The sequence below is a fragment of the Zootermopsis nevadensis genome, unplaced genomic scaffold, assembly GCF_977971745.1.
Source record: "Zootermopsis nevadensis isolate Lab colony 2312 unplaced genomic scaffold, Znev_1.0 Znev_ptg000050l, whole genome shotgun sequence".
Lineage (NCBI taxonomy): Eukaryota > Metazoa > Arthropoda > Insecta > Blattodea > Termopsidae > Zootermopsis > Zootermopsis nevadensis.
The window spans coordinates 2,774,509-2,801,421 of NW_028259182.1; the positions used below are offsets into that span (position 1 = coordinate 2,774,509).

General features: G+C 36.1%; 5 protein-coding genes across 9 annotated transcripts in view; 2 read left to right on the plus strand and 3 right to left on the minus strand.

The window, feature by feature from the left end:
• Window positions 1–83: 83 nt before the first annotated feature.
• On the plus strand, window positions 84–4,736 carry LOC110831581 (GATA zinc finger domain-containing protein 1). Its single transcript, XM_022067744.2, has 4 exons — window positions 84–549; window positions 1,548–1,607; window positions 2,582–2,768; window positions 3,025–4,736. The coding sequence occupies exons 1-4, from the start codon at window positions 241–243 to the stop codon at window positions 3,189–3,191; spliced, it is 723 nt and encodes a 240-aa protein (XP_021923436.1). The 5' UTR covers window positions 84–240; the 3' UTR covers window positions 3,192–4,736.
• Su(var)3-3 (lysine-specific histone demethylase Su(var)3-3) lies at window positions 4,691–7,788 on the minus strand. The gene has a single exon (XM_022067770.2). The coding sequence runs from the start codon at window positions 7,595–7,597 to the stop codon at window positions 5,180–5,182; it is 2,418 nt and encodes an 805-aa protein (XP_021923462.1). The 5' UTR covers window positions 7,598–7,788; the 3' UTR covers window positions 4,691–5,179.
• On the plus strand, window positions 7,783–25,481 carry or (AP-3 complex subunit sigma-2 or). 4 transcript variants are annotated; one of them, XR_015538704.1, is made up of 7 exons: window positions 7,824–8,035; window positions 8,220–8,311; window positions 8,410–8,593; window positions 9,754–9,861; window positions 10,400–10,592; window positions 18,411–22,646; window positions 24,664–25,481. XR_015538704.1 is itself a non-coding variant. In XM_022067772.2 (5 exons), the coding sequence occupies exons 2-5, from the start codon at window positions 8,229–8,231 to the stop codon at window positions 10,520–10,522; spliced, it is 498 nt and encodes a 165-aa protein (XP_021923464.1). In that variant the 5' UTR covers window positions 7,783–7,920; window positions 8,220–8,228; the 3' UTR covers window positions 10,523–12,166. The 4 variants fall into 4 exon arrangements, 2 of the variants coding, with proteins under 2 accessions (XP_021923464.1, XP_021923463.1); XR_015538703.1 differs by lacking the exons at window positions 18,411–22,646; window positions 24,664–25,481 and adding an exon at window positions 11,346–12,166; XM_022067772.2 differs by lacking the exons at window positions 18,411–22,646; window positions 24,664–25,481 and having other exon boundaries at window positions 7,783–7,920; window positions 10,400–12,166.
• LOC147871525 (termicin-like) lies at window positions 17,782–19,695 on the minus strand. The gene is made up of 3 exons (XM_087360845.1): window positions 19,571–19,695; window positions 18,454–18,552; window positions 17,782–18,098 (listed from the first exon to the last, which is right to left on the minus strand). Exons 1-3 carry the CDS (start codon window positions 19,638–19,640, stop codon window positions 18,082–18,084), a joined length of 186 nt encoding a protein of 61 aa, XP_087216971.1. The 5' UTR covers window positions 19,641–19,695; the 3' UTR covers window positions 17,782–18,081.
• The window catches only part of LOC110831578 (cysteine dioxygenase type 1), an 18,160-nt gene continuing 16,269 nt past the window's right edge, over window positions 25,023–26,913 (minus strand). For both annotated transcript variants that reach the window (XM_022067740.2, XM_022067738.2), the window contains one exon: window positions 25,023–26,124. In XM_022067740.2, coding sequence (XP_021923432.2) covers window positions 26,089–26,124 — 36 coding nt within the window. In that variant the 3' untranslated portion in view covers window positions 25,023–26,088. The remainder of the gene's footprint in view (window positions 26,125–26,913) is intronic.

Sequence of the window (26,913 nt, forward strand, 5' to 3'; positions counted from 1 at the left end):
TTTGAATTATGGAGATAAAGTGAATATCTGGTTCCGTTGACCGATGTGTTGATATAATCTGTGGTTCTACTGGTTCATATGTTGGTATATGTGTGGTGAGAAGGAAGACCGGAAAGAGATAATGTTGGTTACAAACACACACATTTTATTATGTTGGCAATCGTGTTTTACAGTCAGCCGGAGTAATGTGAGTAAAGTGAGGTTATTTGTTGATTCAGATTTGTGAAACTAATTTTTAAAATGCCTTTTGGCACAAAACCAGAATGCGTTAAGTGCCAAAAGACTGAATGTTGTATGTGGAAAAGCACTTCGGAAGGCAAACTGTGCAATGATTGTTTTAATCTGAATGAAAACAATGGCAGTAATATTAAAGTTGAAGAGCCTGTGAACCCTTGTAAAGCTGGAACTCAGGATAGTGGCGGACCGAAAATTGCTACAAGGAAGAGTGCAAGAAATACAAGAAACTATAAGACAAGACTAAATCCTTATGCTCTACCAAAACCAGTTGCCCCTAAAGGAAAGGGGAGACGAGTTATTTTCAAGAAAAGTGTAAGTTATGCCCTTTTGTAGTATTATTGGTGGAATTAGGTAAATCCCCGGAAGCCAGGCATTATAACTTCATTAATTTTCGGATTAGGAAACCTATTTCCAAATTTGTAGTTGGTTTCTTTATGTTCTGTTGCACCTTATTCCTCATACAAGTCTCCATTTGAAGTAGTACAATGCTATTATCAACCACTCATCTCTGCTATACTTCCAATGTGTGTTTTTAGCCATTATCAAGTGCATTAGTACAGCATCTCATTTTCTAAATATCATACATTGTGCCTCACTTAATATGAAACCCACCAGTACAGCATGCCACAGCAGCAGCAGTGAATTATCAGGAGGAAATGAGTTTGTCACAGTGCAGGACATAGACATAACATGCTAGTAGTAGTTGGGTTCAAAGTTATGTAGGACTGTGCTGTTTAACATTATTTCATATTAGATGTAAATGAAGTACTGTAATAATGTAACTGTTGATAATAATTTGAATCCAAAATGCATAGTGAATACATAGCTTAAATGTGTGTTTCTTTATGCTGTTGTAAATAATATTGCTTCCTGGTTAGATATGGTTTTCTTGGTTTTTGTCAGATTGTGTTGAATTGGCATAATGTTTGAGAACTCAAACCATGCTCTACTCATTTACATTGATCATGCAGAGGACAGCTCTTCTCTATAAGTTTGGCACAACTTACGTTGTTGTGAAGGTGGGCGTATTTAGTCTAGTTCAGTTCTTTATATTTGCTAATAATATTTATACGGTGAGTTTTATGAATTATGCAACCAAGTAGCAAAGGTCAAGCCAGCTTTAAATGGCATAGGGGCCAAAATTTTTTTATTTACTTAAAAAAATAATGAACATCATTTGCACCTGAAGTATAGTGAACTCTTTGTGAAATTAAAATGCTTAGTAGAGCTCAGCAATGAATGATTGTTGGTAGTGTGACATTTATTATTCTGCATTGGTCATAAATTGATATGTGTATGTATTTTTTCAGTGTACAAAAGCACCTGCAGCTGTTTCTACTCCAGTGACTAGTGATTATGTGTTTTATAAGGTAAAACTTTGTGTTTATCCTAATTTGGAATAATGTGCGTTTGCTTTATTTTGACATTGTGGATTATTTGTAATTTCTTCATTTGGGCTCAAATATATGAATAAATGTATATGTTGGAAAAACAGGATTTAGTATTTAGAGTAGAGTCTGAATTATCTAACCATTGGTTATATGACATTCTGTTTTATCTTGTGCTGTTAGTCATAGTGGGGGATAACCATTAATTTATGTTAGACTCAATTGAAACTTTCCAGAAGAGCAGTTCAAGGAAAGAAACTTCATACAGAATAATACTCTTATCTCAGCTGTTGATTAATACTGTTGAAAATAGATTTGTTTTTGCCCATTTTCCCAATAACTGAAGATGAAAATAGATCCAGTTTTTGAAATAGTGTGTGCTTTATAGAATACCAGATGATGGACAGTTTCCAAAAATTCATTAATTCAGATTGTAATACACCATTGTCGAAACCCTTATAATCGAATAATACACAATTCTAATATAGTTGCTGTCGGCATTATAAAGGAATTAAAATAATCTTTTTTCTATAATGTAATAAGTGTGTATGTACAGAGATGTAGAATTACAAAGAACTGAGGCATACTTTTCTACTCTTTTTGTTATAAAATGTGTGTTTTTAGCCCATTTTCCCTAACATCTAAAGACAGTCATATGGTATTATTATATGTGTCTGTTCCATGTTGATGAATTTTCATTAAATAATATTCCATTAGAGGTGATTGGATTTTGCTTGCCCAGGACAGGGACCGGTGGAGGGCTTTTTGGTTAATTCGGTGATGAACCTTCAGGTTCCCTAAGCCATCTAGTTAGTTAGTATTCCATAAGAGGTCATCATCATCTCTGTATCCAAATTTCTTGTTATGATACAATTTGTCATTCATTATTAACTAATGGATTTATAATGAAATAATTTAAAGAAATTCATGCAGATATTCTTTTATTTAATTTCCAGGGAAGCTATTTCCAAATTGGAGATATTGTGTCAATGCGAGATGTTGATGGTGGACTGTATTATGCCCAGATCCGTGGTTTGCTTACAGATCAGTATTGTGAAAAGAGCTGTGTAGTGACATGGCTGCTTCCTACACAGGCAAGCCCTAACCCAGAGGAGGGGTTTGATCCTGCAACCTACATTATAGGTAATATTACACTGTCGTAATTAAATTTCAACTATTATGAAGTGTTGTGAATAAACTATTTTTGGCCCCTTTCTAGTCTTATGTTAATGGTAATTTATTGAGTGAAAATGTAAGTACCAGAAAGAAAAAGTTCTGTTAGTCACTTGCTATAAGAATAAACCCCAAATTAATTATTCATATCCTATTCGTGTGAAAAGGCACAAGATACAACTGATATTTTATGTGGTAATGAACATAATTTGGTAATCCTTTACAGGACCAGAAGAGGATATTCCTCGGAAACTAGACTGCGTAGAGTTCGTGATGCATGCACCTTCAGATTACTTCAAGGCTCGAAACACTCCCTTTCCACCTCCTCATGTTGATGGTTGTGACAGTAGTTTCATCTGGACAAGGCTTACACCACAGATGAGGTCTACATAATCTGAATACATAAGGACACCTGAACAATATGATTGACTGTTCTCGTCAAGTTCAACCTAACAGAAAGACATTCTCATGGTATTATAATATTCATCTTTTCATGAATCCATTTCTATCTTTATTAATGCTGTATTTATCCAAATACCACATGCACCTTTCTTTCAAAATGATTTGTATAAGAAAAACTGGTTGTCATATCTGACAGTTCATTTAATAAAATTTGCCTTTTATTTTTTTCTTAAAAAGAATATAAAACTGTGCACATCATATTTTGGGATAATACAGTAAGATTTTAGTAAATTTAAGAATTTTCACAAAACTTTGTATGAGCATCATCTCACTAGAGGCTACCAACTCTTACCAATAATACCAACATGCATCTCCTGAGGTGGCTGCAATTTTAGTGCCACTATCTATAGAATCCTGAAATTTAGTGTAGTAATACATTATTAAGATCCTATGGAACTTTTGTTGAGGTTATATTGTGTAGAGTGTAAAAATATGGCAGTCATACAAAATCAGTATTTTTATTTTGTTTGATGGTGATATTTAATGAACAGTTGAAGATAGGCATGTGTCCAGAATGTTATATGAAACATGATGATCCTGTCACTAGAGGATTCAGACTTTAACATTAAGTCCACTGTGCACCAGCGGTGGTCCAGCGTTATAGGTACTGAACCCAGGACGAAACCGTGTGCTTTGCCTGTGTCATGTATTTGACACAGGAAATAAGACAACTGGCTGCAAAGTATTGCTGCTGGGAAATACATTCTCAACAACCATTCCCAACTGGATGAAATGGTTGAAATTGGCAAACACGTGACTGCAGTCTCTTGGCAAATGTTGTCTTTGAAATCACCACTGGTTCAGCATTCCTGCAGATATTTAAAATATATTTACCAGTTTGTAGAATCACATCCAGTTGTGTGTGGGCACTAGGGCGACCACTTTCAACACCTTATGTGACAGGATACAGTTTCATAAGGACTGAGTGTCTACCTACATTTGAGCACCATCAAAGCATAAATAATGGTTTTATTGCTGAAAGTCTGGGGCCTGTAACAAGAGGATTGCCCTGTATTTTGTGCATACAAAATTTTAAACAGTGATAGTGAAAAATTTCAAGGTAATCTCCAGTAAATTTAATGCAGCTGGAATCTGTACTGATGGAAATTATGCATACAAATTAATCACTGAATTGTACCTTGCTGCCTCCATCTATGATGGGTGACCTCTGAAACGTCTTGTCTCCCATTTGTGCAATATGCCCCACCCACCTTTTCCTCTTTGATTTGATTACCCTACACATGAAAGCTGTATTAGAAATCAACATTCAACAGTTCTGTAATTATAATGCTAGGAACAGTACAAAAGTGACAAATGTGGGTCAGTCGGAGAAGTTAAAAACAAAAAAAAGTCCACAGATGTTTTTTTTGCATAGTTAAATTGAGGAAGATACAACAATAAATGTTGGGTTTCAGGGAGAAGACAGAAAATTGTGGAAGGAGAAAGTGAGAAATTATATTTTTGTTGTATATTACATATGGACAGTTCTGCAATTGTAATGGTAACAAAGTAATCCCAGCCATTTATTTCCTGATCACAGATGCAATCCTGTATTTATGATGCTGTAAGAAACTTCAGACCAATGTATTAACTAACACTTATATCTGTGAAGAAACTCCACAAGAATGAACACAAACATTAAGAAAAAGCAGTTTGTCTGTATGATCACTTTTTCTACATAATTTCTCAAACATCAAAGCTACACAGTAAAAAAAACTATAACATCCACACACACACACAATCATCAGGTGAGATTTCAGGTTCTCACAGTGGCAAGCATGTAGATTGCTGTCTTCTGATCAGTGTCCCTAATGATACAGGCAGTAAGCTCTTCTGAAACATCATTAAACATTTACCAGACTACATGGCACTACAACCCAGAAGACAGCAATCAACAGGTTATAAATGGTTTATCTTAACTACTGGGCCGTTCCTGTTGGTGGAACTCTAACAACTGCTGCAGACGGCTGGGGTGATGGAGCATACGGACTTCCCAAGAATTCATCAGCAATATGCGCACCCTCACGAAGGCCACTGAGGAACGCCCCATGCACTGTTGCGGGATAATTCCTTATGGTATGTTCACCCGCAAAGAAAAGTCTACATTTCTGTCCAGATGCAGTGGGTGGTGCCACTGGTGCTGACAGCATATCGTAGTCACCCCCTGAGGATCCCACAGCCACGAAGGAATAAGATCCACGGGCCCATGGATCAGTTCTCCAACGGGTCACCACAGTCTCTTTGGGCTGAGGCACAGCTGCATTTCCAAATATACCCTTGAGGACAGCGATACAGCGACCCACTATGACATCATCACTGACATTCTCCATGATGGCGGCAGCCTCTCCTGCCACTAGTGCAAGAAGAACTGGTGCGCGATACAAGTTCCAGAAAAGAAATAACTCTCCTCTGCTTGCTGTCGTGCTGCCTACGTGACCAAACAGATTAGTACTGGCATCCCAGAAAATGCGATCAAAGCAGAGCACTACCTTGTTCAGACTGCCAAAACCAAGGCGTTGGATGGCCGAGACCTTCCAGTCTGGCAATGGAGGAACAAACTGCACGATGTTGTTCACACCCTGTGTGTTGGATGCAGTTGACTGTTTGAGCACACCTAGTGGCAATGTACATAACACTACATCACCTTTGTATGTAATGGGGTTGCTATTGTTGCGAGAATTGGTTGTAACTACTTCCACTCCATTTGGACCATACCGGACCTGTCTCACAGCAGTGTTGAGTTTGATGTCAAGACCTTCAGAAAGTGCAACAGGAACACAAGAATATCCATTCCTGACTGTCAGGTGGCTGCCTGTAAATTCAAAATCATCATCTTGGTCCCAGTGCTTTAGAGACAAATTTGTTAGTGGGGTAGCATTTGCAAATTCCAAATTTGCAAAGTGCCAGTCTAATATCTGGCGATCCCGTGATGACAGATAAACATCACTTGGAGGTGATGCATCCAATTCATGCAACTTGTCTTCAATTTCTTTCTGCTGCTCCAGAAATTGGTCCCATTCATGACATGCATTACTTAGATCCCTTAGTTTTGAACGCATAACAAATTCTTGTGTAATATCTCTCAAGCCTTTACTCTCATAGAGCTCTTTGTATTGCTTGTTTAACTCTTCAATTCTCTCTTTCAAGGCCAGCATGTTATGTTGATTGGTTTTCAGTTTTTCTTGTAGAGCTATCACAGCTTTCCAATGCTGAACTTGTTTTTCCTTGACATTCTTTTCCTGTAATTTTATTACCCATTCCAGGGCTTGTCCAAGTGAAACAGGTTTTCCACCAGCATAGTTTAAATCAAGCTGATGTGATAAATAGCTTGTAGCTTCTAGAAGACGATTGAATTCTCTTTCCACCATTTCATCCTTGTCTTTTGGCACAGTGTTTCCATTTGATTCATAAAGAGGGCATTTCTGCTTTATCTTATGCAATTCCATATTAATCTGCTTTGACAGAACAGTTACTGGATTACCTCCCAGGCCTGTAACAACCATTGCACCTAAATCAGCAACATAACTGGCCTTACGAAATGTAGCAATACGGCCACCAACTCGATCCCTTGCCTCCAGGACAACCACTTCCATCCCAAACTGGTTCAACTGCTGTGCTGCTGCTAGTCCAGCAATGCCTGCTCCAATTACAACAACTTTTCCTAGCTTTTTTGCAGGTATAACTTTGGTCCTCTTGAATATTCCAAAGTTAATGTAACCATACCTTTCCAAAAATGCATGTACTCGCATAGCCAATGGCTCATCACTGTTATAAGGTGGTTCAATCTGAGGCAAGGCATCTTCAAATAACAACTGCTGTTTAGGATTTTCCAGCCATAACTGTAACAGTCTGTTTCTAATGTGTAAGAATACTTTCTGTGTTTGTGGTGGACCTTGAGATATATCGGGAAATGAAGACGCTTCCTTAGCTGTCATCTTTTCAAATGGTAGCCTGCTTTGAAATGCAGCACCTTCTAGGCCTGTCGGATCATCGTGATCAAATTCTGGATCATCTTTTTCTAATTTAATTGAATTATTTAAAGGCAAATCTGCAGGTGCGGAAATCTGATCTGCCAACTGTGATTCTTGGGTTGGAGTCACTTTCTTTTCAGATATACCTATACCAGGAACTTTAGACTTTTCAGATGCGTCTTCCTCATCCAACAATTGATTATATTTCTCTTCCATTTTCCGGTACTCAACTTTTGCTTTCTTTCTACGGCTCATTCTCCTACCTTCCTCTTGGGCATCCACTGGATCACTCGCCCCACTGTTTTCGTTTTCCACGCACAAACGCTTACGTTCTATATCTATTTCGTGAAATGTATTTGTATTCATGATAACGGAATATGCAAGATAATGACCACTCCAACCACGTGCCACAGCTGATGTTTTACTGTCACTCGTCGTCTGTCCCTCAACTATTTTCTACAAAAAAATTAACCTTTCACATAAATTTTGAAACGAATTTCCTAACACGGCTTCCGAAGCATTGATATCTCGAAAAACAAGCATTGCCGACCATGCAGACGTTCCCTTGCTTGTCAGTAACACCAACATCACAGATTTCGACCAAGACCAACAAAGTTGGGTGGTGCTAGTCATAGATAACCTATACTTGTAACATACAAATGTGTTGTGTAGCTGCAGATTAATTAGGGGTCTGTTAATTTGTGGTGTTGTATCTTCATACATAAGTGAAAAAGAATGATTAAAGCCATATTGGTGTTCAATAATCATGGAAAACCGAGAATGTCCAAATTTTATCAATATTTCGTAAGCAGATTGCGTGTATTATTTCAGTTTGAAATTCATGATTTGTAGTTTTGAATTGTAAAGATGTAATTATTTGTGGTTCTGTTTAGTGCCTGTAACTGATCACTAGGTAGCTAAATGTATCTATTGTGCAAGGTGCATATTAAATATGAATCCTACTTCAGTCTTGTTTCCTTCACTACAGAATGAAGATATGCAACAACAAATTATTAAAGAAACATTTCAGTTGGTCTCGAAACGGGATGATAATGTGTGCAATTTCCTTGAAGGAGGCAGGTTAGTTGCAATTTTGCATTTTTATTTTAATATGTTTTATTCTTTCTGTAGAAATAGCCTATATAAATAATGTTTTGATTATTGTTAATCTCTTTCAGTTTGATTGGCGGTTCAGACTATAAACTGATATATCGTCACTATGCTACACTGTATTTTGTATTTTGCGTGGATTCATCAGAATCGGAACTTGGAATTCTCGATTTAATTCAAGTGTTTGTTGAGACGTTGGATAAGTGTTTTGAGAATGTATGTGAACTTGACCTTATCTTTCATGTTGATAAGGTAAGCTTATAACCATTATTTTGGGATATAGTGCAATATGTAAAAATATAGTGAGGCATTTTTCTGAGCGCCCCAGAAAATCACAGAACAACTACCATGAGGCAAGTTTACGTGTTATGGGGTAGCTGAATTCAAGATTTGGAGTCGCATGTTGGTTTAACATCTGCCACTGTGCAGTAAGCAGTCATTCACTTATTCACATTAATTCCTGTATGAGAATGACAGTGTGAGAAAAACATTGGAACAACTGTTCATGTGAAAAGTGATTTGACAAGAAAAGTAAGGTGAATATTTCTGGATGTTGAAGTTCCTCATAGAAGAACTATTAATAGAATTGGAATTATACTTTTACTGACAGGATTATTACTTGACACAAAACCAAAATTAAGATACTGAGTACTCACTGAAGGGAAATTGAATGAAGTTTATGATAGGCTTCACACATTTTTAGGAAATCCCCTTATTGCCTCACATAAGAGACTGGGGTTACAAAATTGTCAGCATGACCTGCCACAAAACTCTTATACTGAAAACATTTAAGACAAAAGTAGTGCATAATTTGCAACTATGTGATTCCACTGACAGAGTGAATTGTGATTTGTAGCCAGCACACTTCCTCAACCTCATCCTGCATGTCTTTTATTTTTGGGGAACCATAAAGCAAAATGTTTATAGACCAAACTCTCATACAATTGAATAACTGAAGGAAAATAAGTTAAGCAAAGTTTTCTCTGTTTCCCAAAGTTAACTTCTGTCAATATAGAACAGAATAGAAATAATAGAGTAGGATTTATTGACATTCCATGGATCCTTCATAGGTATAAGCCAATGATGTATAACTCACCATAGCACAAATACAGTACTTGTTTCTAATACAAATACCAATTACATAGTTATGACAGTTACGCATGAATGTATACTTTCTACAGGACCGCCGGGAATGTAGCATTTCCAGTGTTTTCTATGATCTGTGTTAGTTCTTTTTTTAGTGTATGTAGTCTGTGGGTTTGTTGGTTCCACTGGAACTCTAAAGCTCTATCCTGCTCTTCCACATAAGTGACTGATTAGTAGGGCACTAGGGAAATAATCTCACTGTAGCATCCTGAATAGTGAAATAAATTTCACAAGTCTATAGCCATGGTGCCTGATTTATTTTTTAGGTTCATTACATATTGAATGAGCTTGTTATGGGAGGCATGGTACTAGAAACAAACATGACAGAAATCCTGACTCGGATCGAAGATCAGAATAAACTGGAAAAACAAGAGGTAATGCTTATATGTATTTTTGTATTGGACCACTGCCATGTGTTAATCTTATGTATACATATTTATTAAAATTTAAGTAGCTGTCTTTGGGGCCCACCCAGCCTCCTGTCCTTGGCTACCAGGGTCGTTTCTGGGGGTAAAGTGCAGCTGGGGCATGATGCTGACCATTCACTTGTTTCTGGTGCTGAGGCTAAGAATGAGTAGTAGCTATGCCTCCTCTCCACCCAGTCGACTGCATGGCGTATAGTGAGACAGCTTTCATTTTTAATTAAAATATTCATTTACTATTAAATTTTCTTACATCTGTAATTTTGGAGGGGAACGAAGAATGACAGAAGCTCTTGGTTTTTAATACAATTTCAGTAACCACATAGATTCATAGAACCTGTAGCCGAAGAATGTAGTTTGATAAACGCTTATAAAGTGGTAAACAGTGTGTGTGAAAGTGGTAGTTAAAAGAAACATGAAATATTAAAGTTATCCTCATCAATAAATGCAGTGGAGTCATTTAAAAATGATATTTTCTGTCTGATTGCAGGCTGGCATCGCAGCCGCTCCTGCAAGGGCTGTATCGGCGGTCAAGAATATGAACATCCCACAACAAATAAAAGACATGAAGCTTCCAGACCTTCCTCAGGCAATCAAAGACCTCAAGTTCTGACCGAGGGGTGATCAGGGTGTCAGTAGCTGACACGGCAGTAGATCAGGACGTAGTGCTGCGGCAGATGAAGGTGAGGAGATGGCTCTGTCAAAACACACCCAGTATTCTTAGAGAGCACCAGCGTACATCCTGTCGCCTACCACAGGTGTAAGATATGAGTTGCTATTCATTATTAAAGTTTGCACCAATATCACCGGCAAAATTCCAGTGCTGATATCAGTGATTTATAATGGAAACAATACAATGTCCAATGTAAATATAAGAAGAAATGAGCAGTTACATCTGTCATTAAATAAAGTTCTCATCCTTACACATTTATTTTAAAATAATATATGTATATATGTATAAAATGTTACAGTAAAGGCTGAATTAATAACATTTAGTAACAGTAAAATTTAAAATGAAATTGGATTCTTGCTGTCTCATTTTGAAGTGCACAGATTTTGCAGGTGAATTATTTGTGATACTGGTTTTGTTATTTGTCTTTGTTATGCAATAAATGCAAGAGGAACATTAATCAAACTCTGATGAATACTAAGAACTCTTTTCCATGAAAATATAAAAATGTTTGTCCTAAACATCTTTCTTGTGAAGTAATTCTGTTAATCGTCGCCCTCGGTGGACTAGTGGTTATCGTGCTCGCCACTGGACCCAAGGATCGTGGGTTGAAACCCTGTCGAGGTCAATAGCATAACTTCCTTCAGAGGGGAAGTAAAGCTAGCGGTCCCATGTCATAAAAGAGCCGTACGAGCATGAACGAGATGTTTTGTAAGCAAAATTCAGCGGCCATTTCTCACCCAAGTCTCTCCTGATTCACTACTAGATGGCTGTAGCAGACAAATCAGGATTGAGTAGAAATTGTGCTGAGGGAGTGGGCTAGTCACTCACTACTCATAATTGCACACTTCAAAGACATGGAAACGTCCTACGTGGGAGGAGGCCAAGGCTCGACTTTGGGCTGTTGCGCCATAGAAGGAGTTCTTTTAATTGATATAAGATGTGCAGCAGAATTTTTAATAATTCAGTGTTTGCACTGTATAAAATTAAATATAGCGTTGTTCTTGTATCATATTTGGCTGTTAATGTAATCATAAATTTTGAATCTTTTTATAATTTTTTTTATCAGCATGGGAATTTTACTTGTAATATACAAGATTAGTGATATTGGTTGGTAGCAATGTGAACAAAATTCGCTTAATGTTTAGATGAAACTGAACTTGTACAAATTTGTTATGAGGACATTGTTCTTTGGGCACTTGTTTCATTTGTCTTCTTTGCAGTGAAACATGTGAAGACAGTGAAAATTGTTGTGTAATTGACTGGCGAACTTATAAAGTTTAATGATACATGTATGTGAATTAAAAGAAGATGCACATACAGTTTGCATATTCAAATATGAAGTCATCATATTCAGATATTCATGTCATTCTGCATGATAGTAGCAATTGAAGAAAACATTCCTTTCCATGTCTACGTGCATTTATAGCTTCAGAAGGAAATGAGCTTAACTTTCTGCTTCTCTTGAGTGTTACAGTTGTGTATATGAGGAAAATATTTGTATGTAATAAATAAGAGTAATTTCATGATATTATGTACGTCATATACTTTGCATTTGTTATTCACTAATAAAATCGTCTTTTATTAGCTCTTCTTTTCAAATGAATCCTACGAACTTGAAATTGTGACCTTTGGTTACGAAATTAACATTTAATCTACATTTAAATGGACTTTCCTTCTCTGTCAAAGAAGAAAATATGCATATTACTGATTTTGTTGCTTTCATATTGGTACACTTGCTTCTTTCAACTGTTTTGTGTGGTTAATTTGTAGATTATTTATTTAATTTTAAGCAACTAAAATAGGGGGTCCGCAGTGGCTGTGCGGTCTGAGGCGTGGGTCTTGTGCCGCTTTGTCGCAGGGACCGTGGGTTCGAATCCCACTCAAGCCATGGATGTCTCTGTTGTGCTGTCCTGTGTACAGGTAGAGGCCTTGCGACGGGCCGATCCCTCGTCCAAGGAGTCCTACCGAATGTCGATAGATCAAGCCAACTGAAAAGTTGGGGACCCGTAAAGGCTACCAGAAAATGTACAAACATTGTTAAACCGGAAAAAGAAGAAGTAACTAAAGTACTGGAGCATGAGACATTTTCCTGGTGTTTTCATAATGCCGTGAAGGCATGTGGGAAGCATGATTTCATAAATCCATTGACCTTAGCACTACAGGGATGTGGTGACTCATTGACTTGTTGCTTTGCGTGATTAATAGTTCTGAAAAAGGGGTCTGTAAAGTTTTATAGATTGGTTGACGTATGCTTCAACATTGTGGTTTCTGTGGAAGAAGTGGACACGTGTAAGTAAAGTCACATTCTTCCGGCTATCCGTCTGTGAATGTTATCTCTGAATTTACTGAATTTATTTCTATCAAATATTGGTATTGGTATTAATAATGATAGTTTTTTAAGACCAGGGATTCAGCAACATTTTTGTTACTCTGGTTTGCATTGGCTGTTCATATCTTTGTTGAGGGCTGCAGAAAAGAATGTTGTGGGCAGTAGGCAGAACTGTATTTTTTTTAACGTAAAGAGTATATCTGGTATTCACTTGAAAACTGATAATTGTTGTATTTCTCCATACAGCTGAGTTTATTGTAAAGGCGATTGTTTTCAAACCGCTTTTGATTCAGGTCGTTAATTTAATAAAAATTTAGTTATTAATACCACAGTAATATTTATATTGTTTTGTTAAATTGCACGTGGTTTTACAATGGAACAATTTATCTTTCTATAATAATGAAATTTTAACATTATAGGGTTAAATATACCTTTTCCTTTTGCTGTTGTGTACCCTTACACTTAGATACTGTGTATACATATTCATTTATATTTACATTAGTGTTTCTCTTAGTAGCAGAAAAGTTCTTCCTTTCTCCCATTCGCTAATTCCCAAATCATGTGGCTGGCCGCATGAAAAGGTTGTGAGGCCACATGCCGGTTGAAGGTTGAGTATCCCTGTTTAAGACTGTCAGGAAAAGAAATTGGAAATCCACAGCCTTGAACAAGGAAAACTTGCTGTATCTTATCAAGAATTTTGCTGACAGTGTGTTGTAGCTACCAGTGATAACGATGACTAGAAATTCTGTAATGTCTGGTGGAAAAGGCCATTTGAAATTCAGTGGCTGGTCTTTTTTTTTAAAAAAACTTTCAAACTCCTTTCCTCCTCTTCTTTTGTAGCTTTATCTCTTTCCCTTTTGACACCATATTTCTTTTCCATCTCTTGCAACTTAGAGCAACAGTGAAAAGTAATAACCATGCTATGACATTAATTCAGCGTTTTCCTCACCTACATTAGAAGTACTTCTAAAAGTTATCCAATGGAATAAACACTAGTCAAATGCAGTATTTTGCGATCTAGCATCATTGCTGAGAACGTTTAGGCCTCTTTAAGCACAGCCAAGTGTGTATCTAAGGAAGTAAGTGTCAAACTGATACAGATGTAATTTATCATATATTGTCAGATATATAGGAAGTTTAAATTGACCCAAATGGCATATGGATTTTCAATTTAGACAGAATTCTCTTGTGTTGATGCAAGGCCATATTTGAAGGTGTGATGAGATTGTTTGGGGATTCAGTAAATCTTTTGTCTCAATATATTATATACAGTGAAAAGAAAAATATTTTCTGAAGTACATTTAATTTTCTGTATAAAACTTTCAGCACTATAATTTGTACTTGCATCTTAGCACTGAGATTAATTTGTTTTTTAAAAGAGCTTAAAAACAAAATCCATAGTTGATTGCATTTGATAGAATTATTTGATCAGTTGTTTTATTAATTTGGCCACATCATAAATTGGAAGATAATATTAAAATGTATCTTATGGAAATAGGGTTGAAGGTGTGAACTTAATTGATCTTGCCTGGGACAGGGTTTTCTGACGGGCTATTGTGAACCTTTTGGCGCTATAAAAGGTGAGAAGTTCTTGACTAGCTGAATGACTATCAGCTTCTCAAGAAGCAATCTGCTCCATGCAGTTACAGATTATTTATTGTTTATTTGGTTATGCTTGCATCCATTGGCATCTATAATATTAGATTAAATGAGTAATAATATATGAACTTACTATCCTTTAACAAGAATTAATCAAAATTTACGCACTGTTCAAGAAATACGTATATGACTTACAATATTTGTTATGTTAAAACATGTACTTTTTATGCAAGATTTTTTTCTATTTACTCTATAAAAAATGTCCCAAACATGGGTATGTAGTTGTTAATATGATTAACATAACTTTGCACCTGACTTTATTATAGGAAATGTTGTCCTATTGGTGTTCAAACTGAATACCGGAGTTTCTAAACATTTTTATGGAAATCAACGTTGGCTTCATTAACAGCATCCATGGAAGTGGTATTAGTTGTTTGTTATTAATGATATTTGTAATAATAAGGGAAGGGGATGGGTATCCTATACTTGTAAACTAACATGTTTTCGTGTGTCTGTATTATGGTTTAACATGAACATCCTGTTTTGGTAGTTTGTACGTAACCACAATGCCACTCCTTCATCCCAGTGAACACAACAGGATGCAGTCAGGTTATCAGCTCATGTTGTTGAAATTTTTCTGAAAATTTTAATTTAAAGATTATTCCTTAATTTTAACCTTCTTTGCTTGTGTCATAAAACAGTTTATTTTTATTCGTGTATATACAAGTGTGCCACATATAACATTTTTGAACTTGTTATAACTAAACATACTGATAGTTTGACATGATTTTGTGTGGATGGCCACCTGCTTGGATTTTGAGTCTTTATATATGACTGTAAAATTGTAACGTCTTATAAATGTAATTAAACTTTTTGATCTTTAACTCTACTACAAAGATTTTAGGTTTTCTTGGAGATGTGAATATTGAATGCTGTATAGCAAGGATTAAGGGAATAAAATAAGACTTGTAAATGTGAGAATTTCAGAAAAATTAATTAGAAAGGTAAAGCTGTTACTGAGCATAGCATGCTTGCAGTTAATGACATTGTAAGAATCCAGATAATTGCAAGACAGCGAGAATACTTCATTATGATTGTGTGAAATGCTGAAGTTTTGAATTGGCATTTATAAACCTCGGTTAATTGGGACAAGGGGTAGACCTGGTGGTACCTATTCACAGAGATGATTTTATATTTGCTGTACTCCCGCTTATAGTGTGTTCTGTGAAAAGTTGGAAGATTTTTTGTTTAAGAAATTTACTGCTGGTAAGGAATCAGAAAATTAATTACTGTTATCACATATCCTGACCACTGGCCTCTTCTGAGTTGCCTCTGTGCATAGAAACTGCTTAGTTATGTCATGTAATGTCATGTCAGCACATATGTTGGAAGAAACCTAAATCTTTGTCCAAAAAAAGTGGATTTTATGAGTAATTTGAGACGACATATCATTGAAACGTAGTTACTATGAATTTTTCTTTCTATGTAATCAGTCTGGTCCTTTATCAGACTTCATATAACACCAGAAAGGTGGAGCATGATTTGCTGGACCAATTATTGAGATCGTTTAACCCAATTCATGATACTACAACCTATTTACCTTAGATCAATTTAAATATTATCATTGGTCTCTCGAATTGCTCTTTCTGTTACAATTTCCAAACATAATATTTTACTCATTTATTTTATTTTATCATGAATACTATATTTACTTCTGAGGCATTTAATATGGATGATATTAGTGATAAAAAAAATGTCTGTTCTGTGGTATTATCTGAACCAGAAATAACATGTAATTACTCATTGAATGGCTTCATTGTTACAGATACTTAAGGAATTTCAGCTAAATTTGTAGCTATAAAATTATTTTCTCATCATTACTCCATGATCTTATGCTTTCTAGCAGAATTCTACGTTGTTAAATAATATTTATAAATCACCCTTGACAAATATGTTTCTAATCTGGATAATGTGATATTTCATTATTATTAGGTATTATTTATGCTTTAATATAAGCAAAAAATATCTTGTTGGCCTGCCCATGTTTGCCTGTGCATCAAATCTTTCATCACGTTATTGTAACAGTGACATTGGATACTGTTGTTACCATTGATGCCATCGTTAAATTTGTTATACCCTTGGTTGCCCTGCTCATGGCATCACCTGTGTTGTGGGATAAAGAATGTGTTTGAAATTTTAGTGTACCCCAAAGAGTACAGCTTTCCAATCTTGTATTATTTCCGTAATCGTCATATATCTGAGTAGAAGTATGTGCGACTATAAAATGTGGAAGTTATAAAAAAACATTTATGTGATAAACTGAGTACAAATCCATTTTGCACACGTGTTTGCTGCCGTAGCATGACATTTTGTTGCTGCAGGTTCAGAGATACATTAAATGTATGGTATATTTCACGAACTTTAACACAGCAAGTAACAAATTCATTCATCTGCTCAGCACATGGTTTTAGGACAGTCTTAATTCTGCTGAAAATTGAGAAGATGCTTTCTGTTGTCTGGTGAAAATGGGGAAAAACTCTGAGGAAATCTATGCATCTTTGAATGGCTCTGGACAACTGACAAATGAGAGAAATTCTGCGACTCTGTGCAACTCTGGGAAACTTTTTAACACTTACAAGAACTTCTGAGCAATTCTTACCACCTTTTGAATGTCTCAGTGCAACTCGAGCAACTATTAAGACAGCCGATGAGATCTAGGAGTCAGCCTTTACAATACTAAAAACCACGTATGTCTTCAGGAAGGATTGTAGTATATTTTGATCTACAGCGAGGTGAACTTGGCATTTCATTATTGTAAAACAATGCCAGTTTGAAAGCCAGCTTTTGTATGTATATTTATGGCTTACAAATTCTTAGAAAAAGGATTGAAATGAATGTGGATAAGCAAGGTATTCCAGTGCATTCCATCGTACAGTTGCCGCAGCCTGCATGAAGGAAGATATGTGCATTTTTTTGTCACTGTGATAAACAAATTACGAATAATCTTGGAATTAATCTGAAAAAGGATATGGAATGTGCAGTTTCAGAGGACAGAGAACAATAAAGTTTATAGTGACTGAACAAATTATTAGTAGCTATACATTGTTGTCGTACTATCTAACCACTCCAAAAAACTGCAGTTATATATTTATTTTGATCCTCAGTCTCTTCTGGTGATGTATGCAAACTTCTACATTTGTTTTATCTTCCTCTGACTCCTTTATGTCTCCCAAGTAGCTGAATGAGGGTAATTAAGTAACATAAAGCAGAGTACTTTTAATTCATGGTACATTTATTTAATAATCATTATGACAGCAATTTATGAACAGTTTTACAGATTCAAATTGAAAGTTAACATGAAGTAGATAAACTTTACGATTAATGTGGTTTCATTTAAAGAAAATGTTGCCAGTATTATTTATAAAGGCATGGGAGCTGAAAGTGAAAAGCACAGTGAAGAACATGATTATTACATTATTGACAAGGAAATATATATTTCACGGTAATGTCATGATAGTTGTCCATCTTCATCTTGTCATCTTCATTTAAGAATGAACTTGCGAATCAGCAGCTATCCCCTGACAAACACTGAAAAAAGAAACAGAAAATTAATCAATGTTTACATACATATTTTATTACATTCCATGGATCCATAGGACAGTCAGATGACATTTCTAACATGCATATCCATGTTCCAGCCTTTGTATTTATCCATGGTTTATAGTTTCTTAAAACATAATTTTAATGGAAAGGGATAAGCAAACTATTTCCATGTTTTCTGTGTATTTATTGATGCCTGAAAGGATGAAGATGATTGAGTGTATTTCGCATTGAACAATTATAAAAGCTATAAACATTCTGAAGTTATTGTGGAATGACTGTTCTATTCATTCTATTCAGCTTTTAGTTACAAGAGGATAAATGCTGAATCAGCGCAACTTACCACACTGGCATGTATTTCCATCACAGAAAGCCCGCCTGAAGTTGATGCTGTGCTCCCTTTGGCATGTGACCCAACAGTTCTGGAAATCACATGCTGCTTCTACAAGAGAACAAGGCAAAAAAAAAGGCTGTGAGGATTATTTAAATTAATACCAGACAAAAAGGAAATGTTAATTAAAGTGTATGGATGCAAAGAGCCTATCAGACTGGTTCAGTGCATATTGCTTGTGTGCAAAGGCGCGTAACTACTAGTTTTTATCCTTGAAATAAACCATGACAACATTTCTGTTGTCCCTACCAAGTAACTTCCTAACTGGTTAAAATGAGAACAATTAGAATTAAAACTGGTTTAACAACAAAGAAAGTTATAATAAATAATGAAAGTATTTTTTTCTTTGCAGAACGAGGGTATTCATAGTTCATTTTATTTATTTAATATTGTTAGAATGATTAAATGAAGAATGAAATTGGCAGAACATGCAAATGCATAGAACAAAAACACGAAGAAAATAGATCACTTGGAGGTGTTGGATCTTAAGAGTAATAGGGTGTTATCATGTGATGTGGATTCAATTGGATCAGGATAGGGTCCAGTGACAGGCTATTACAAACACTGCAATGTACCTTCAGACTCCCTAACAGTAGAGAATTTGTAGTTTAGATGCGTCATGTTTGTGATTAAAATTCAATATATATTTATTTATTATTTCAGTCTATACACAAACTTAGTTTTTAAAATGTAATCGTAATAACGATGAAAAGCGCTAAATTTTAAATTTAATTTTAACAACAACATTTTAAAAACTAAGTTTGTGTATGATATAAATAAATATATATTGAGTAGAGAATTTCTTCTCCTGATGAATAATTATCACGTTTTTAAGGAAGACCTGCACTATGAGTTAATCAATAGGTTTTTTTATTATGTGAATATAAATGATGACCATAATAAAATACACATATCATCCTATGAGCTTGACCCACTGACATTTTGCAGGTAATCTTTATCTTTTTCCCAGTTTAAGGATTCTAAAGGTTACAGATGTTCAAAATATAGTAAATTTGTCTAAACCATTTCACTCAGCACTGATAATAAATTAAATTATTAGGTAGCTTACCTGCAGGGTGCTGTGCAATGAATACACAGACCACAACTAGAATCACAAGCAGGAAAGCGACAGTCCTCATTGTATGATATGTAGAGTGTGTTGAATGTGCTCGACAGATTCTCCTTCAACTGGTAACAGTTCCTTAGATTATGCTGCTTATATTAGCCACACATAAGGAAGTTGTTCCAGTAGCAGGACATTGTACCGAGGTTGGGGAATACCACAAACACAGTGATAACCACAAACGTGTGACTTTTGTAACTCAGGAAATATATTAATTTTAAAAATCTGCATATGTCCCAAGAATGTTTGTTGTAGATTCAATTTATAAGTGTTGTGATTTATTCCTTTTATACAGTGTAAGTTACATTTAGGTTTTACTGAAAAATTTGATGCAATGTATATTTTCTCTGTATCCTTTGCAGAAGTGCACAATATGTATTTAACAAAATGTGAATTTAAAAATGAAGTAGACTTTATAGTTTTCATGAGATGTCATGGAATTTATATCGATTATACACCTGAAGATGGTTCATTGAAAACCGAAACATGTCGTGAAAAAGATGGCGCTCTAATTGTAAATCGAACATTTCGATAGAAAGAGCATCATTTTAATATATTTTAAATATTAAATGTTAATTGTAGTAATAATATTTTAATATTTAATAAAATATTTTATTGTGATTAGACGGTAAAAATTAAACAATTTATAGTTTTCGTTGCTGCTTCTCACAGACATTCTCATAATCAATTTTTATGAAAACTGGAAGAACTTGTACAGAGATAAATTGTACTTATGTAGTGTTTTCTGATTTATAATGGTTTGCTGACTTGGTAAACCAATTGTAGTTCTCAGTGCTCTTCATATTTAGGAAAATGTCTTGTAAGGAGACAAGAAATATCTCAAGAAACTTATTTGCCTCTATGCTCTAGAAATCTGAATCCTAGAAATTCCATATGCAGTTACCACAGTTTTGTACAAGAATAAACAGTTGTATGGAATAAGCACTGGAATATGTGGTTTCTGAACAATCCTACATACATACCCAACTGATCAATAGGAGTCATAGATCCAAATATAAAAATGGCTGCTGTTAGAACACCATGTTCACTGTATTAAGTGGTCAGCCCTTAAGAATTGTGTAATGTAGTTTTTGCAGTTAGCTTTAATTTGCAGTGTTATTCTTCTGGAAAGAAAATTGTTATCTGTGTGTGGGCTGAGGTCATAGTCCAGAGAAGAATTGGTGGCTTTCTGCCTGTGGCATTTTGAATGTTGAGAGGTCTTAGGATCAGTTTTGGACCAGAGGCTGGATGGGCCCCAGAACTGGCCTGGATGCAGAGACTAGAGGAAAAATCTTCTGTCCCTTTTGGTGATCAAACCCATGTCATCCAGTCCCCACCTAGTCACTATACTGACTGATTACAGTACTTCAAATTAACAGTTTTCCTTTGTGTCTCACATACATTCTCATATCCTACAGAACAGAAATCTGTGTTTATGTTATAACAATTTATGTTTTGTTAGAACTGGAAGAAGATATAGAGAAATGTTATCTTGCAGTGTTTCAAGGACATAGCAGGAAAATGCGTTAAAAAATAGATAAGGGAAACCCCATGAACCTTAATTTCCTTCCTGTAAAACACATGTCAGTGTATATTACACAACACAATCTGCCTATTACAAACCTGATGATAAGGAAGTAACACAGTTATGTATAGTAGTAATGTAGAATAATGACAGCAGAATTTATGGTTACTGAGCAAACCTGCATGTACGAGGTGCGATCGGAAAGTTTCCAGACTGCGCGTATAAAAACCCGTACACTTATCTCAGGTATTAAATTCATCCATCACCCTCGAAGTAGTTCCCCTGGGAGTGAATCAGCTGACAGGTCCCATAGCCTATCCCAACAATTTCGCACAAGTCGTTGATGGTACGACGTCGATCTTCGTGAATGGCCTGCCGAATCTTCGTAACATTTTCGGGCGTTGTGCTCGAAGATGGTCGTCCAGAACGCTCGTCATCATCGACAGAGGTTCGGCCATTTTTAAAACGTGAATGCCACACAAAAGTTTGTGCACGACCCATTGCGGACTCCCCAAATGCTTGCTTTAGCATTTCATAGGTTTCCGTAGCCGTTTTGGCAAGATATTCAGGCAGAATCGCAGATGGTGCTTGACAGGCTGACAAAGAAAGATTTCCAGGGATGCTTCCAGGCTTGGCAGCGGCGCTGGGATCGTTGTGTTCACTCCCAGGGGAACTACTTCGAGGGTGATGGATGAATTTAATACCTGAGATAAGTGTACGGGTTTTTTTATACGCGCAATCTTGAAACTTTCCGATCGCACCTCGTATTGTATACCTGACAACAGATATTCATAGTGCTTGTAATACAAATGGCTTTAGTTAGAACATTATATTTACTGCAAAAATTTATCAACCCCTAAGAAGTCCCACGCACTGGTTCGAGTCTCGGGGAAGAAGAAATTTTCTCATGAGCTTTCGACCAGTGTATGGGACCGGTGCATCGTGAGGAAATTGGGGAGCTACGATGAGTAGCGTAATCCGGTCATGAAAACTAGCAATGGCTGGGGGTTCGTCGTGCTGACCACACGTAACCATATATCTGGTTGGTTGATCGTTCACCTCTGCTTAGGCATGCGAACGTGAGGCTAGCAGCCAGATAGTCGGCTTTGTCATAGTTATAGTGTCATAGTCTGTAGAAATATTAGTAGAATTTTACCTAGGGTATAATTTTAGTCGTTAGGAAGTCATGGAGTCAATTCTTGACCCAGGGGCTGATTTTCTTGACAAGCTTGTCGTGATTCTCATCAGTTCCTTCGACAAATTCTGGAACAGTATCTTAAAAAGGTCATAGCAATTACCTACCATGTCCCACCAATCTTCCATTCTCAGTGAATCTGTTATGAGATATTAAATAACAATACAGCTGGAAATATGTTGTTCAGTTTTGCAAGAATTGCTCAGTCATGTTTTTAGGTGAACAAAGTTAAGCATTTTGTGAATCCACTGTCACTGGCTGAATGGAAAAATAAATTATAAATCAAAGAAGAAATATCTTTGGTAAATGGATTATTATTATTATTCAGTGTTCTGTCTTACGACAGGTCCATTGCTCTGCCCCAAAAAGACCTCTCCAGTTTTCCCTATTCTCAGCTTCTCGCTTTAATTCCTGGAACGTCATCTTCTTTCCTTGTCTAAGGTAGCCGGTTAGCTGTATCAGTCTTCTTCCCAGTCCTCTCTTTCCTTCAACCTGGCCTTCGGTGATATCACTCATTAATCCATTCCTTCTCATAATATGTCCCAGCCAGTTAGCTTTCCTTCGTGTAATCGCCTGCAGAATGTTTCTTTGCTCGTTGACTCTCCTCAATACTTCTTCGTTGGTCACTCGATCCGTCCACCTGATCTTCTCTATTCTTCTCCAACATCATCACATTTCAAAACTCTCCAGGTATTTCTGTTCCTTCTTCCTGAGTGTCCAAGTCTCTGCTCCATACGTAACACTTCACTAGTTTCTTCTTCATCTCCAAGCCCAACTTGCTAGTGAGAAGTATCCTCTTCTTGACGAAAGCTGCCTTGGCCATGGTTATCCCTGCTTTTACTTCCTTGGTGCATAGGGCGTCCGTCGTGACTATGCTTCCCAAGTACTTGAAATGCTCCACATTCTCCAGCTATATACTGAAAAAATAGAGGATAGGGAATAAGGAGGAACAAGGATGAATTTTAAGAATGAAGGTGTTTAGATCCAAAGACAGAAACTGCAATAAAATATGCATGTGTGTAGAAAATTTTATTGTATTTATTATGTTCACTCAGAGAAATGGTTGATTTTCAGCAAATGTGAAAGCTATGTTTACTAAACAAAGAGTAGAATCAGGAAAGAGAATGATGGAGATGAAGAGAAACTGAGTATGTTAATTATTAAGATTTTATTAACATGCATGCCAACTTCTGGAGTGGGGGAGCACTGCTATTTGTAGGGCCCAGACATTTTGTGTCATAATAGTTCTTAAAAAATATACACCAATTTTCCATTGTACATTTTTTGAAAGAATGTAAAAAATATGACATAGTTCTGCATAAAATTCATACTTGTGTCTTGATGTTGATAATGAACTGCTGGACCTACGATTGTGAAATTTTGTTTGTGGATAGACCATACACATATCTAAACATTATGAAGTAGACAAAAAATCTGGACCTGTAACATAAAATAGGGCAGTACAGTACTAAAAACAGTGATATCAGTTATCTTGTCAGTCTTCAGCTGTGAAGAAATCAGTGCAATAACTGTCATTAGTTTTTATTATTTACTGATCCACATATTAAAGAACCATTTATTGACAACATTAATGATGGGACCTGAATATTATTCTTGTTAAAATCTAAAAATAGCTATGGGATCATATGTTGAAAGTTGCTGGTAAAACGTACTTGATAAATCGAGTATTTCATGCATTAAGGAAATTAATAACTTTTTACTGATGTAAATTCAGTTTAGAGACATGTTATGTTGGTCTTTTGACCTTATGGGCACTTGCAATAAACACGATAAATTAACATCTGTGAACAAGTTGAAATCTGGTGATCTCAGAGGAAAAAACTGGTGATCGCTACTTTTGACGTTATTGATGGATGTGTCATATCAGAGTCATGGTTTTTCCAGCTGATTGCACTGAACACTGCAAGAATATAATTGATATCTGAATTTAACTCATTGTACAGTAAAACATGTCTGGGGGTGCCTGGGTTGAATACGATAACAACCTTTCCTCCCTTAAACAAATCTGTTACATCAGTATTTGTCCAGGACTGTACTAAAGTAATTGCAATTAAAAATGGGAAGTCATTGCACGAAGTGACAATGAAATTCATCAAAGAGGATCTTCTTCTTTCATTAATATTCTGGTCGTGACTCTATTGCTCTGACTGTCGCTTTTCGAAACTTCCTTCACCTTGTGTTTTACCCATAATGTGGGAGACCACGTTTCACACCCGTACCTATCAGAATCTATTTTAATTTTTCTCGTTATCAACTTATTTATTATATTTATTTATTTAGTGTTCTGTCTGACGACAGGTCCATATGAACAGGATCCTTCCATCCTTTTCTCGGACTGGGACCTGTTCATATACGTTCTTGGCAGATGATCCAGAAGTGGTTTGCCATTGCCTTCTTCTGTGTGTGAATGGATTAATTGTTGGGATGACACGGAGGAAAACTCCGTGTTGCCTAGACCACGGCCTTGCCCAACACAAGTTATAAATTCGAACCCGAGACCCCAGGATTACAAGGCCAGCGTTCTAACCGCTAGACCACCGTGGCTGTTATCAACTTCCAGCCATCTTAATACACAGTGCATTTCAGCCTTTAATTCCATCTGATATGCCTTATGGATGATTGGGACTTAAGAAGTACTACTGAAATAAATAAATTGCTTATTTCTTTATATCTCACATCTTTATTAAACTCTTATATAAGGCTTATATCTGTATATAGCTCTATTTTAAATTAATGTTATACGTGCATTATTAATAACTACATAAACAGCAAAACACTTAACTGACACATGAAAGTTTGTATACTACAGGAAAAGAAAACACTTGATTATAATTATTCTGATGAAATAATTCTTAACTTATCACTAATTTCTGGTTCAAAAGAATGAAAGAATGTGGCATCTCACATCTAGTGATGAAATATTTTATGCATTACACAATATACAGTCTCCTGGCAACCTTCAGACATACAGGATGGAAAGATATCCAGAAACCTGTCAGCAGTTGTATATCAGACGTCACTATGCGAGCAGGTGTAAAGTTGCCAATTGTTTTAAGCTGTATCTGGTGCAGGTAAACTTATAAATGTCAATAAATTTACATGCTTTTTAGACTTAACATTTCACAACCTAAATTGATACATGAAAGTGTCGTAACCCAGAAGACCACAATCCTTATTTTCACTCTTATGAAAATCTCACATCACTTGGGACTGCGAAGAAAAATCTTACAAAGAACAAAAGATGAGATTGTTTTAATTTACAAAATGTTTCAGTACTTCTGTAATCTGTATATATGCATTAATATTTCCAACTTATGGATTTTGTGAGCATTAATCTAGTGACTTAGATAAAGACTCTTACAGCAACTCTTTCCAGGTGAAATACTTGCAGAATAAAAAAAACTAGCTCATCATGTATCCATAGAGGTTCCTATGTTTCACTTCATTTCATCTATAATGAAACAGATTTCTGTCTTCTGGGTTGTTGCGCCGTGTAGTCTGGTCGATGTTAAGCAACGTTTCGGAGGTCATACTGCCTCCGTCTCTGAAACATTGGTAAACATCTACCATACCACACGGCGCAACAACCCAGAAGACAGAAATCTTCATACTCACCGCTGTGAAAACCTCAAATCTTATATAATGAAACATTATACAGAATACAGCCAATATTCACATTTGTTGGATAGAAATTCTTCGGAGAACAGCTTGTAGAAGCCAATGCTAATCATCTTCTGGAGCATGAGATGATTGTATGTCCTATAAAATAAAAATGGGATCAGTTATTATGCAGCTAGGAAGTACAATATCACCTGTTAAAAATTTTACCACACGCTGTTCATATTTTCATTCCCGTGTCATATCGTTGAAGATATGCGGTGTTCCGTTCAGAACGCAACCCTGATTGCAACATTATTTGTAAGCTTTTGTGGCATCAATATAACAAGATAAATTAATAATTTTTTAATTTTATATTTGTTAGGATAATCTTACAGAACGCCTGTACAGCAGGTGCTGAAGACGTCCGCCACCTTCTTGAAGAGGGGCAGCCACCCTTTTTAGTTTGTTTTGTGGGACTTATGAGGTTTCTGGGGGCAGTGTTGGCAACAGCCTGTTTAGTGTTATGTTTCAGTTTCTTAAAGCTTATTGGATTATTTGAATAAACTCTTTCTTTGAGAAATCCGTACGGAAGGAAGTCTGGTGATAGCAGTGGCCAAAGGCACATCCAGCAAGGCAGTCACCAAAGAACTATTGCGGTAAAGCGCTCGAGTTTGAAGTGTGTATCCTGATGTAAAATGGCATATACAAAACCATAATTTTGCCCATTGTTAATGTGGTTGTGAGATTTGGTCTCTTTGAGAGTGTTTCAGAATGGGATGCTGAGGAAAATATTTGGTCCCAAGAGAAAATAAGTGATAGGTACCTGAAGAAAACTGCATAAAGTAAAGTATTATTAGTCAAGGAGGATGAGTTGGTGAGGATGTGTAGCGTGAGGGCATCAGGACGTGAAAAATATGTACTCGCGCCTGCTCACGCTGTGTACTGTAA